Below are 14504 nucleotides of genomic sequence, written 5' to 3'. Positions count from 1 at the left end.
TGCTTCCTTATAGGAAAAATAGGGATGGCAGTGATACCTTCTTCAGATTCTTCACCTATAAAACGGAAACAGTAGTGTTCCATTCTTCCCTGGGTTAGTCTGAAGTTGAAATTAAATCAGAGCGTGTGCGGTGAGAAGCACAGATCATCGCATACAACAGGGATTATGATAACATGAGGATGGTACCTAGAAAATGCCATTCGGCTTTGGCTGGAACTTACACCAACACAGAGTGAGAAGAGCTCTCTTCTGGCTAGAGCACATAGTTCCTCTCCACAAATGCTGATAAGCCCTTTCTGTATTTAGCCCAGACTAATTTCACCCCATTCTAACTACTCATTAGTTATAGATGTACCTAATGTCTTACAGGCAACGTATATTCAAACTGGGCATCTTAGCTCTTGTTCACTCTCAGGCAGCAACCTGCCCTTCTTTCTGCATCCACGTAATGTTTCTTCTCCCTCTTTCAAGCCAGTAGCCTGACAGGCACCCCTCAGCCTCCCTCACCCTCAGCCTCCCTAACAATTTACGACTGGATATTGCCTGAACCCACTGTCCTCGCCAGTCCTTGCCCACTCTTTGTCTTTTTCCAAGCCTCCTCCTCTCTCCCCTGTCCTACCGTGCAGCCTTAGTCGTGGTTCTTTCACCCTAATCTCTTGGTCCTCTGCTCCACCCCCCACATATGCTGACCTGCAATCACTGTCAAAAGCAATGTGCACATGTGGCCCTCATGACTAAGCCCCAGCAATGCCTCCCTATCCATAAAAAGGTTATCTCCTGGCTCCTTGGCCAAGTGTACAGACTTTGTATGCCCTAGCCCTTCCTGCCCATGCCAACCTTGTCCTTGCCAGTCTTTCATGATCTCCTCTGTAAAGAAACTACTTGTAATCCCAACTGTGGTGGCCAGACTCCAAGGTGACCTCCATGACCCCTGCCTCATGGAATTCAGTACTGTGTGTGGTCCCCACCCACCTGGTACTAAAGTCGGTCTGTGTGACCAATAGAAAAGCAGACGTGAGGCCTGTCACTTCTGAGATTAGGTTATAAATGGCTGGGGCTTCTATCTTAGACTCTCAGAGAAGCCAGTTGCCATGTCATGTGGTTACATTTAAGGGAGAGGCCCAGGCAGTGCGGACTTGAAGCCTCCTCCCACCAACAGTTACGCGAGTGGACTTAGCCACGGCTCCTCCAGCTGCATCAGATGCCTGCAGCCTTCGCCAGCAACTCGACTGCAGCTTCCAGAGAGACGATAGGCAGTAGGACATGGTCGGGACGCTTGGACTCATGCTCCCCAGAAACCGTGTGAGATCTTAGGACATTTATTATCTTTAGCTGCTAAATCGAGGGTTGGGAAAGGGTGATTTGTAACCCAGCAATAGATAACTAGTGAAGATAGCATTAGCCTTTACACATTCTTTTATACATGGTCCATACCAACATACAAGCATCAGAGAAAAACTCACTTACTCTAGAAAGCTGTTCCACTCCTCTGGCACACCCTGTCTGATTTGCCATTTGTGTTTTCATAGCATCTGATACTTGCCTCCATTGTAGCACTTGTCACACCTTGTCCTATGTGGCAGGTTATAAAGGTCACCTAAGATGTCCTCATCCTAATCCTCAAACCCGTGACTGTGACCTTAGACAGCAAAAGGGACTCAGTAGACGTGATTAAGTCAAATGTCTTGTGATGGGGAGGTTATCCTGGATTGTCTCCGGGGGCCAGTATCACCATGAAGATCCTCAGGGAAGAGTCTCAGTGACAGGAGGTGGTGTTTGGTAACAGAAGCAGAGTTTAGAGTGATGTGTGGGGAGCAACTCGGACTAGACTGTTACTGGAATTAAGACTTATTCTATGCATCTGCTCTCCCACAATATGGCGCTGGGAGAGGAGGAAACAGCTTCTACACAGCTGCCTCCAGTTCAACCAATAAACAGCAGGACCTGCTCCTGATTGGAGGAGAGCAGCGTACTCGGCGTGTGGGTAGCAGAGTTGGGATTGGTGGAAGAGGACTATAAAGGAGGAGAGAGATAACATGCACCAGGAACATCTAAGGGGAACACCTGAAAAGCCCCCGAGAGAGCCGGCTGGCGGTATGCCGCTCCCCCGCGGAAGTGGGGAAAGTGGCAGGGGGAACCGCCCTTCCACGGAGGTGGAAGGGACGGTAGCCAACCCGGGAAGAACCAGCAGCAAACCCGGGGAGGGCCGAGCAGACAAAAGAACAGCGCAGGGTCCTGTGTCGTTCCTCCACGAAGACGGGGAGCGACAGTGATGGACTTGGAAGATGGAGGAAGGGGTTACAAGCCAAGGAGACAAGCAACCACTAGAAGCTGGAAAGGCAAGAAAGCAAGTGCTTCCCTAGGGCCTCCCAAGAGGACACAGTCTCTGGACACCTTGATTTCCGTGGAACAAGATCCAACTTGGACTTCTGACTGCCAGAACTGTAAGGGAACAAACGTGTGCTTTTAAGGCACTAAGCTTGTGATAATTTATTACTGAAGCAATGGGAAACTAATACATTCTGTGTATTGGTCTGCTTGCCCTCTCCTCCATAAATACACACTAAACTTGTAGCTCCTTGACCATGTCACATTTATCTGTTTATCCCCAGCATTAAAAAAATACCCAGCATATATTAGTGCTCAATGAAAACGTGTTCATGAGTCTAATAAACAAGTTTAAATCCTGCAGATGACAGTTTAAATATTTTGTTATATAATCAAATGTAGTGGTTTCCTTCAAGCATTTTTTTCTCTTAGTGAAATGTTAGTTTCCTTACTTCTAGACTTACAGAATTCCTGTGTAGGGTTTAAAAAAAAGAATCTCAAATGTTCATCCTTGGAATAAAAGAGAATATTGGAAGTCATTCCCTGGGTGAAACTGAGCACATTACTTCTGTAGATCTCTCTTCCTTACAGCACAGGCTTAAAGGACAGGCATGAAAATGGGGACAGAGGCCAGTGAGGAGACACAGATGTAAGTAAAGGGCTTGGATCTAGATGGTGACACATGAACTTCTGCTTGATAGCATCTGATCTTATGCAGGGTGCATCCACGAGGCCCCTAACTCACTGTGAGACACTGGAAATATCATCCTCAGTTTCTTTACCTATATAATTTTATGATTGATTAAGATTTGTTTATTTAACATTTTTAAGCACCTACTATGTACCAGGTACAGTTCTAAGTGTTGGGAGTATACCTTTAAGTGAAACTCTGCCCTTGTGGATTCTAGAGAGGAAGTTAAACAATAAAGAAAATAAATGAAAATTTGATAGTATGTTACCTGGTGACAATGCTATGGGGAAGAGTAAAACATGGAAGGGGATCAGTGAATATGGGAATGGGGTAGGTATGGTCAAGGAGGTTCAGCAGGGAGCAGGCAAGCTTTTGCTGAGAAGGTGAAGGTTGAATAAAGCCCAGAGTAGGAAGAGGAACACCCACGTGATTGCAAGGAAGGCTATCCAATAGTGAAACAGCCGGTGCAAAGGCCCTGAGGCAAGAGCATAGCTGGTATACTCATATGCTAGAGGAATAACAAGTTGGCCAATGTGACTTGATTGAAATGACCAAGAACAGGAGCAAGCAGGAGGCAAGATCATGAGAGATTTCAATTAAGGACCAGATACTGTAGATCAGTTCTGTCCAATAGAAACATAATGAAACATAATGAGAGCCACACAAATGAACCACAAATATAATTTGAAAAATTTTAAGGGGCAGGCACCAACTAAGATGCTCAAATCCCATATCAGATTGTCTGGGTTTGAGCCCTGGCTGTGGCTCCCAATTCAAGTTTCTTGAAAATGCTAAAATACAGTGATGATGGCTCAATGAATTGAGTTCCTGCCACTTACATGGGAGATCCTGATTGAGTTCTTGGCTTTTAGCTTCAGCCTGGCTCAGCCCCAGCTGTAGTGGGCATTTGGGATATGAACCAGTGGATGGGAGTTTTGTCTCTCCTTGTCTTTTTGCCTCTCAAAAACATTTAGTAGGCACGCCGAAAAAGTAAAAAGAAATAAGTGGGATTGATTTTAATAACATATATATTTATCCAGTATAAAATCAATATGAAAATTATTGAAGCCAGCGTTGTGGATAGCAGGTTAAAACACTGCCTGCAACACTGGCATCCATATCCCAGTTCAAGTTCCAGCTGCTCTACTTCCTGTCCATCTCCCTGCTGTTGTGCCTGGGAAAGCAGCAGAGAACAGATCTTTGGGTCCCTACACCCACATGGGAGACCCAGATGGAATTCCAGGCTCCTGGCTTTGTCTTGGCTCAGCCCTGGCCGTTACAGCCATTTGGGGATGTGAATCTCTCTCTCTCTCTCTCTCTCTCTCTTTCTCTCTCTCTCTCCCACCTTCTGTCTGTGACACTGCCTGTCAAAGAAATAAATCTTTTAAAAAATTATTAAGGAGATCCATAACATTCTTACTTTCAAACTAAGCCATCCAAATCCCATATGCATTTCATACACCATTCTGATGGGCCACATCACAAGCGCTCTCTTAGCAACCGTGGCCAGCGCTCACTGCATCCGACAGCGTAACTGTAGTGCTTTATAGGCCTTTGTAATTATCTTTGGCTTTTACCTTGGACGAAATAAGGAGGCATGAGAGGTTTTTGAGATGTGGGATAAGATGATCTAACTTCTAGTTTAAGAGCTCCGCATTGGAGAAGGTGGGAGGCAGCAATGCACGCAAGAGTTGGCGGCCCCTCCCCACAGTAAGGTGGAGAGGAGTGAGGGCGTGAGACACAGAGCACTCTTGTCCTTCGGAAGTGGAACCAGTGGCATTTCCTGACCAGTTGGGTGGAGCATGAGAGGAAGAAGAAGTCACGAATGCAGCCAGCGGAGAAGCACTGGGGGTCGTTCCTCCGGCTGACGTCATACAGTCACAACCATGAACTTCGCTGCACCCCAGTCTCCTCCGCCAAGCGGAGACACCACCGTTTCAGGTGGGGAGCAGCCCCACGTGCAGAGGCCCGCAGGTGCGCGCATGCCTGCTCGGCTCATGGAAGAACGGGGAGGCCAGCACAGCTGGAGAGGAGCGAGTACGGCCCAGAGCAGCTGCAGATGAGGTCAGAAAGGTGGTTGGAAGGTGGGTGCAAGGGAATCAGGCTGTGCTTTCTGTAGTTGTAGGGCGCATGGGGGCCGGGGGGGAGATCCTCTTAAACTCGCCAACAACGAGAGCCTATGCTTTGGGTCTCGTTAAAAGCTCAGCTTTGGCGTCCACTCGGCCGTGTCAAAGGTAAAGAAAGCTGCATGTAAGTTACGACTGTGAAAATAGACTTGACTCAGTGCCACTAACCATAAGGGCAAGGCCTGAGCTCCACCCAGATTTGCAGAGCTGACCGGGAATTAGAAAAGGAGAACCAGGGAGTAGGGAAGTGGCGGGGGGGGGGGGGGGGGGGTGCAGAGGCTCACTAGGGAAGTGAAACTGTCCAAAGGGTTAGTCAGTGTCGATATGATTAGGCCAGCCCTGCCTGGGAACTCCCAATTACTGAAGTCAGGATTCTGCCCTACCCCTGGGAGACAGAGGCCCTGTCTGTCCTTCCTGATGGCGACATTCCAGTGCAAGGGCTTTCAGGTCCCTGAAAAAAAAAATCCTCTCGAGTTGCAGGAGATCCCAGAGCATCTAGAAAGGAGGACTCCTACAGGAAATGCCTTGAGAATGGGCGGGGTCAGAGGCGGAGCTTTTCCAGATAGGAACCCAAAGGGGGCTTGGGTCTCCCCAGGGGTCATGCGCAGGCTGCTGGGGTCCCTGCTAAGTATGGGCAGTGACATGTTTTTGCAAGGTAATGACCTGTTTTTGCTGAGAGTATTTATGTGTCCCCCATCAAAATGATCTATTTCTGTTTTATCTTCATTCGCACTAACTCAGTTTATCTAATACATATTAAATGTGTAAATTGAATAACAGACTTATTTTGATTTGCTCCAAAATGAGAAAGCTATACTGAGGTACCTGTGCTGCAAAGATAATGAAGTTTAAGCTTAGGAGCGCTCATTTATAAAAGCCTCTTCCGGGATCTCTGTACTTTGCTTTGCATTTATACTTCAATTTACTCTTCCTTAAAGAGAACCTCCCCACGTTGTAAAAGCATCAGAACCAACAAAACCTACAACTCCTCCTATTTACAAAGAACATTCCACCTGAGACCTATCCTAGGAATAAAAATAACTGACTTGGAGCAAAGTAGGGGAGAGGTCTGGACACACCTGTCTGTTAAGTGTACCTGGCCAGGGCCAGTCATTCATGCAGCAGGAAAAGCAGCCAACACCCAGCCAGCTGCTGTTCTTTAGAAAGGTGAAGTTAAACAAAGAACTGTGCCAGAAGATTTACGTCGGTCCTGCCCAACCTCGTTGATCATAAAATCAGGTGTATTGCTTTGCTTTCAAATAAAGTACATTTTTTAAAGTTGCATCAGGTTTACAGCAAAATGAAGCAGAAGGTACAGAGATTTCTCATATATTTCCTGTCCCTGCACATGAGTAGCTTCTTCCTTTTTCAACATTGCACGCCAGAGTGTTATAATTGCTACAGTTGACACACAAATCCCATAGTTTGCTCTAGAGTTCACTCTCTCTCTCTCTTTTTTAAGATTTATTTATATATTTAAAAGACAGAATTATGGGGTTGGAAGAGGATAGAAAGAGAGAGATCTTCCACTCACTGCTTCACTCTCCAAATGGCTGCAGTGGCCACAGCTGTACCGATTTAAAGGCAGGAGCCAGGAGCTTCTTCTGGGTCCCTCATGTCGGTGCAGGGGCCCAAGCACTTGGGCCATCCTCTACTGCTTTCCCAGGCCACAGCAGAGAGCTGGTTCAGAAGTGGTATAGCCAGGACTTGAACTAGTGCCCATATGGAATGCCAGCAATGCAGGCTATGCCATTGCACCAGCCCCTAGAATTGACTTTTGATGGCATATATTCAGTGGGTTTGGACAAATTTGTAAGATATAGGCCCACCATTACAGTATGAGAGGGGTCTTCAAAAAGTTCATGGAAAATGCATATTTTGAAAAGCCTATGTGTTTATTTCAAAAATATTTAAATATCTTTTAATTTTCCATGAACTTCTTAAATATTTTATTTATTTATTTGAGAGGTAGAGTTACAGACAGTGAGAGGGAGAGACAGAGAGAAAGGTCTTCCTTCCGTTGGTTCACTACCCACATGGCCACAACGGCCGGAGCTGCGCTGATCCGAAGCCAGAAGCAAAGAGCTTCTTCCTGGTCTCCCATGCAGGTGCAGGTTCCCAAGCACTTGGGCCATCCTACACTGCCCTCCTGGGCCACAGCAGAAAGCTGGATTGGAAGAGGAGTGGCCGGGACTAGAACTGGCGTCCATTTGGGAGGCCAGCGCCGCAGGTGCCATGGCCTCAGCCCTGAACTTTTTAGAGTACGCTTGTGTCATGCAAGTTTCACTGCCCTAAAATCCTCTGTGCTCCGTCTATTCATGCTCTGTCCCTGCGAACTCCTGGAAAACACTAACGTTTCATTGTTTCCATAGTTCTGTCTTTTCTAGAATGTCATATAGTTAAATTACACGGTATATAGTATTTCAGACTGGTTACTTTTCACTTATTGATATACATGTAAGTTTCCTTTGTGGCCTGATAATGCTTTTCTTTCTGGCATGGAATAATATTCCGTTGTCTGGATGTACCACAGTATATATATCACCTACTGAAAGGCATGTTAGTTGCTTCCAAGTTTTGAATAAAACTATTAGAAATATCCATGTGCAGATTTTTGTGTGGACATAAGCTTTCTATTCCTGTGGGTAAATACCAAGGAGGCAGGCTTGTTGAATCTTGGGATAAGAGCATGTTTACCGTGGTAACAGATCACCACACTCTCTTCCACAACGGATTTACCCTTTTGCATTCCTGCTAGCAATGAATGAGAGTTCCTGTGGTTCCACATTTTTCCCACCACTTGGTATTGATAGTTTCCGGACTTTGGCCACTCAACTAGTGGTGTTTCTTTGTTTTCATTTGCATGTCTCTGATGATATTACGATGTGGAGCATCTCTCTCTTTGCTTATTTATTATCTGTGTCTCTTTTTTGATAATATGTCTATTAAGGTCTTTGGTCCATATTTTAATAAGGTTGTTTTCTTGTTGCATTTTGAGAGTTTTATATATATATATATATTATATATATATAGGATAACAATCCATTGTCTAGTGTTTTTTTTTTTTTTTGCAAATATTTTATCTCTGCCCATGGATTTTTTTAAATTAGTCCTTTGCCAATGTTTTTCACACAGTACAAGTTTTTAATTTTAATGAAATTTAAATTCTTTCTTTCATGGATGATACTGTGCTGTTGCATCTGAAAAGTCATTACCACACCCATCATCATCTAGATTTGCTCCTACATTATCTTCCAGGAGTTTTATAGTTTTGTGTTTTCATTTCAATCTGTGACCCATTTTGAGTTAACTTTTGAGAAGGGAGTAAGGTCTATATCTATGTTTAGTAATTTTTTTCTATGTAGCTGCTCTAGTTTTTCCAGGACTATTTGTTGAACAGACTAACCTTGCTCCATCATATTGCCTTTGTATCTTTGTCAAAAATTAGTTGATTATATTTATGTGGAACTACTTCTGGGATATCTATTCTGTGCCTTTGATCTATTTCTTCTTCGGCCAATACCACATTGTCTTGATTACTGTAGCATTATAGTAAGTCTTAAAGTCAAATAGTGACGATCCTCCAATGTTGTTCTTCTTCAGTATTTTGTGGGCCATTGTGGATCTTCCACTTCTGCATTTAAATGTCAGAATCAGTTTTCTGATACTGACAAAACAGATGGGAGGATTAGGAATAGCTGACATAATGGCAATATTGAGGTTCCTTGTCCATTAACGTTCAATAGTTTTTTGGGGTATTTTTCATCAGAGTTTTATAGTTTTCTTCATACAGCTACTATATGTATTTTGCTAGATTCATACCCAAGTATTTCATTTTGGGAGATGCTAATTTAAATGACACTAGATTTTGAATTTCAAATTCTACTAGCTCCTTGCTATCAAAAAGCAGTAGGCTTTAGTACATTAACCATGAATCCTGCAACTTTGCTATAACTGCTATTAGTTCCAAGATTTTTTTGTCAACAATAATTTTATTATTTCCATCCAAATCTGTCTACAAGTACCTTTTATTTCTTTTTCTTGTTCTATAACATTATCTAGGGCTTTTAGTTTAATGTTGAAAAGCAGTGGTGAGATGGAAAAATCTTGCATTATTCCTGATTTTGTGGGAAAGCTTCATGTTTCACACCAGTAATTCTGATGTTAACTGTAAGTTTTTGAAGATACTCTTTATCAAGTTGAGGAAGTTTCCCACTACTTCTTTTTTATAAAGTTTTTATCATGAACAGATGTTGGATTATGTCAAATGCTTTTTCTGTATCTTGATATTATCATGATTTTTTCTTTATTCTATTGGTATGATGAATTATATTAATTGATTTTTAAACATTTTCTAAAAAGATTTATTTATTTGAAAGGTAAAGCTACAGAGAGAGGGAGAGACAGAGAGAGAGCTCTTCCAATTGTTGGTTCATTCTCTGAATGACTACTAATAGCTGGACCTGAGCCAATCTGAAGCCAGGAGCCAGGAGCTTTTTCTGGGTCTCTCACGTGGGTACAGGGGCCCAAGTACTTGGGCCATCTTCTGCTGCTTTTCCCAGGCCAATAGCAGGGGGCTGGATCAGAAGTAGAGCAGTTGGGACATGAATGGCGCCCACATGGGATGCCAGCACTGTGGATGGTAGCTTTACCTGCTAATCCTCAGCACCGGCCCAGTAACTGATTTCTTTAATTAGCCTTGCATGCCTGGAGAAAATTTCACTTGTCATGGTGCATGATTTTTTTTATAGATTTTTGGGTACATTTTGCTAATGTTTTGTTGAAGACTTTTGGGTCTATGTTCATGAGCATTGTTAAACTATAGTTTTCTTGCAATGCCTTTGTCTAGTTTGGGTATTAGAATAATACTGGCCTCATAGAATGATTTAAGAAGTATGCTTCCTGCTTCTATCATTTGAAAAATATTTGTAGAGAATTTTTATAATTCTTAGCTGTTTGCTAAAGTTCAACAGTGAACTCATATGGGCCTGGTGCTTTCTATTTTGGAAAGATATTAATTACTAATTCAACTTTTTAAATGAACATAGGTCTATTTATATTGTCTGTTTCTTCCTATGTGACTTTTGGGAGATTGTATCTTTCAAGGAGTTGGTCTATTTTACCTACATTATCTAATGTGTGGTGATAGTGTTGTTCATAGTATTATTTTATTATTCATTTAATGACCATGAGATCATTGGTGATTTCTCCTCTTTTCTTCCTTGTGGTAGCAATTTGTGCCCTCTCTTATTCTAGAGGCTTCCTAATTTTGTTTGGGATTTGGTTGATTTTCTGCATTGACTTATGTTTTCCATTTTATTGTTTTATGTTCTAATTTTTGTTAAAAATTATTTACTTGAAAGCAAAGTATTAGACAAAAAGGGAGTGATAGAGAGAAAGAGAGATCTATTGCCAATTCATACCCCAGATGATCACAACAGGTAGAGCTGGTCCAGGCTGAAGCCAAAAGCCAGGAATTCCACTCTGGTTTCCCAGATGGGTAGTGGGGTTGCAAGTACTTGAGCCATCATCCACTACCTCCCTAGGCACATTAGCAGGAAGCTGTATTGGAAGCAGAGCAGCCAGGACTCCAGCCAGCACACCAGTGTGGGATTCTGGTATCTGCTCTAATTTTTATTATTTTCTTCTTACTTTGGATTTACTTTGTTTTTATTTCTCTAGTTTCCTAAGTAGAAGCTTAGCTAATTGATTTTAGATCATTTTCTTAAAAAAAAAAAAAAAAGTTCATTCAGGGGCCAGCATTGTGGTGTAGCAGGTAAAGTCATCACCTGCAATTGCCAACATCCCATATGGGTGCTGGTTCATGTCCTGACTGCTCTGCTTCTGATCCAGCTCCCTGCTAATGGCTTCGGAAAAGCAGTGTAAGATGACCCAAGTGTTTGGGCCCCTGCCACTCATGTGGGAGACCTGGATGGAGCTCCTAGCTCCTAGCTTTGGCCTGGCCCAGCACTGGCTATTGTGGCCATCCAAGGAATGTGCAAGTGGGTGGATGGAGGATATTTTTTCTCCCTTTCTTTGTCCATCTATCTCTGTAATTTTGACTTTCAAATACATAAGTGAATCTTTTTAAAAATGTGTGTTCAATGCTATAAATTTCTCTGTAAGTGCTGCTTTTATTGCATCCCATAAATTTTTATCAGTTGTATTTTCATTCTCATTTAGTTCAAAATATTTTTACATTTTTATGTGATTTTTTGAAACCTGTATATTATTTAGAAACATTGTGAGATTTTTCTCCAGCAACCTTTCTATTATTGATTTCTATTTTAAATCCATTGTGGTATAAAAATACAAAATGTATGATTTCTATTCTTTATTATTTGTTAAGAAGTGATTTATGGCCCAGGATGAGGGTTAGCTTAGTAAATGCTGTTTAAGCTTGAAAAATATTTATATTCTGCTGTTATTGGCTAATGATCTATAAATGGCCATTATATCCAATTGACTGGTGGTTGTTTTGAGTTCAACCATATTCTTGCAGATTTTCTGCTAGCTGGTTCTGTCCATTTGGATAGTGGATTCATCTATTTCACATTGCAGTGCTATCAGGCTTTGCCTCATGTATTTTAGAGCTTGGTTAGGCACATACACATTAAAGTTTATTATATCTTCAATATATTTTGTAATGTTCTTTGTCCTGATAAGCTTTCTCACTGTGAAATCAGCTTTGTTAAAGTTAATATACCCTCTTGTGCATTTTTAAAATTAGTATTAGCATAGCATATCTTTATCCATTTACTTTTTACTTCTCTATCCGTTTACAGAACCTATATGTGTATTCATATTTAAAGTGAGTTTCTTGTGGACAACACATAGTTGAGTCTTCTTGTTTTTAAAGATTTTATTTATTTATTTGAGAGGTAGAGTTACAGACAGTGAGAGGGAGAGACAGAGAGAAAGGTCTTCCTTCTGCTGGTTCACTCCCCAAATGGCGTCAACGGCTGGAGCTGTGCCGATCTGAAGCCAGGAGCCAGGAACTTCTTCTGGGTCTCCCACATGGGTGCAGGAGCCCAAAGACTTGGGCCATCTTCCACTGCTTTCCCAGGCCATAGCAGAGAGCTGGATTGGAAGAGGAGCAGCTGAGACTAGAATCGGTGCTCATATGGGATGCCGGTGCTTCAGGCCAGGACTTTAACCCGCTGCGCCACAGTGCCAGCCCGGAATCTTGTTTTTTGACCTACTCTGACAATCTCTCTCTTTCCGTTAGCACATTTAGACCATTGATGTTCAGCTAGTTATTGATTTGGTAGAATTAATATTGACCATATTTATTTGCTTTCTATCTGTTGTTCTGTTCTTTGTTCCTATTTTTGTCTTCCATCTTTTTCTTCTTTCTATTGTTAAAACTGAGAAGTTTACACAATTCCATTTTCTGTATTTTTTAGAATATCAATTGAACCACTTTAAAAAAAACTCTTATTATAATAATTGCTAATGGCCTGTCACCTACATTTATAATTATCCCAAGTCCACATTCAAACAACACTATTACACTTCATGGGTAGTGTATGTTATAAAACAAAAGAATTCCAATTCCTCCCTCTTCTCTCTTGTATCATTGCTGCCATTTATTCCACTTATACATAAGAGTACATAAATGTATATGTATAATATATAATCAAATAAATTGGTTCTATGATTATGTAAACTGTTATCTGTTAGATCAATTAGGAATATGAAGAATAAGTTTTTATCTTCATTAATTCCTTCTCTGATTATTTTCCTTTCTTTATGCAGATTTAAGTTTCTGACTTATGTTCTTTTCCTTCTCTCTAAAGAACCTCTTTTAGCATTTCTTGTGAGGCAGGTCTATTGGCAACAATTTCCTTGATTTTTGTTTGAGAAATTCTTTAATTATGTTTCATTTACAGGGTACAGAATTCTAAGTGAGTTTTCTCTCTCCACATTTCAAATATGGCATTCCATTTTCTTCCTGCTTGCATGGCCTTTAAAGACAAGTCAGATGTAATTCTTATCTATAAGGTCTTTTTCCCCTTCTGCTTCTTTCAGGAATTTTTTCCTTATCTTTGATTTTCTATAATTACAAAACTATGTATAGGTGTTGCTTTTCTGGTATTTACCCTACTTGGAGTTCTCTGAGTTTTCCAAGACCAGTCTCAGGCAAGGGAAGGGAGTGCCACACTGTGGCATAGTGGGTAAAGCCATCACCTGCAGTGCCAGCATCCCATATGGGTGCCGATTCAAGTCTCGGATGCTCCACTTCTGATCCAGCTTTCTGCTATGGCTGGGAAAGCAGTAGAAGACGGCACAAGTCCTTAGGCCCCTGCACCTGGGTGGCAGATCTGGAAGAAACTCCTGTCTCCTGGCTTCAGATTGACGCAGCTCCAGTAGTTGCAGCCATCTGGAGAGTGAACCAGCAGATGGAAGATCTCTCTCTCATTTTCTCTCTCTGCCCCTGCCCCTCTGTAACTCTGACTTTCAAATAAATATATAAAATCTTAAAAAAAGGGGGGGGGGAGGAAGTTAACCACTGAATGTCGGAGATACCTGCCTGCCCTCACCTCCCTGATTTTCTTGTCGGGAGAAAAGAGAGCTAGAGGCAGAAAACTGCATTTAAGTCCCATTATTAAGCCAACAACACTACACTGGCTGAGTTAGGAAGTCAGTGAGAAATAAACAGTCAGTTACATACCACTCACGGGGTTCACATCACAGAAAATTAAATACCCAGAGCCTAACTGATCAATGAAACTGCACATATTGCTGAAGAGCAATCACCAGTGTCTAAGCCTCCCAGTGGAGGGGCGGCAGGACAGGGAGCGCAGGACTCTACCCAGGGCCTCTCTGTGCAGATCCTGAATGGCGACTGGGGAACAGGATGCAGATGGAGGCATTGCAGCTGCTCAGAACTTGCAGCACTGCCGCTTCCAGTTACAGGGGTTGCACAGAAGCCACATTAGACAGTCACCTGAAAGGAAGACGTTACAGAAGGGGAGCTCCTAGAGAAGGAGCAAAGAGAGCCAACAAGCTACAGCATTAGGAAGGCTAATCCAGGTGCAGCTGAGGTAAGATGGACCCCAGGGGATGGCTTCCTGAACTGTTACCTTAGTCAAAGGACTCAGGGTGACAAAGACATTTCCATGATTTTGTAAATGATCAAAGAGGCAGCATAGGAAATATATTTTTCCTCTGATTCATATTACACTAACTTCCAGTAATTAACAAAAGGAAGCTTACATGCTGGGTAATAGGGGCAGGACTTTGGTTCAAGACACCACTTGGGATGCCTGCATTCCCTATCAGGCTCCCTTGGTTTAAGTCTTAGCTCTACTCCTGATTTGAACTTCCAGCTAATGCACATCATGGAAGGTAGAAGG

At 42.3% G+C, this 14504-nt stretch overlaps 1 protein-coding gene across 2 annotated transcripts in view; it reads left to right on the top strand.

Moving 5' to 3' along the window:
* The first annotated feature begins 4829 nt into the window (after nt 1–4829).
* SAMD13 (sterile alpha motif domain containing 13) overlaps nt 4830–14504 on the top strand; it is a 75250-nt gene continuing 65575 nt past the window's right edge. Inside the window, exon 1 of one of the 2 annotated variants that reach the window (XM_070078161.1) lies at nt 4830–4960. In XM_070078161.1, coding sequence (XP_069934262.1) covers nt 4845–4960 — 116 coding nt within the window. In that variant the 5' untranslated portion in view covers nt 4830–4844. Of the gene's footprint in view, nt 5084–14504 lie in introns of both variants that reach the window. The other variant, XM_070078160.1, reaches the window with a different exon arrangement.

Source organism: Oryctolagus cuniculus, chromosome 7 (assembly GCF_964237555.1).
Source record: "Oryctolagus cuniculus chromosome 7, mOryCun1.1, whole genome shotgun sequence".
Taxonomy (NCBI): Eukaryota; Metazoa; Chordata; class Mammalia; order Lagomorpha; family Leporidae; genus Oryctolagus; species Oryctolagus cuniculus.
Note: the sequence above shows the minus strand (reverse complement) of the source record. Positions and strands in the feature narration are given on the sequence as shown.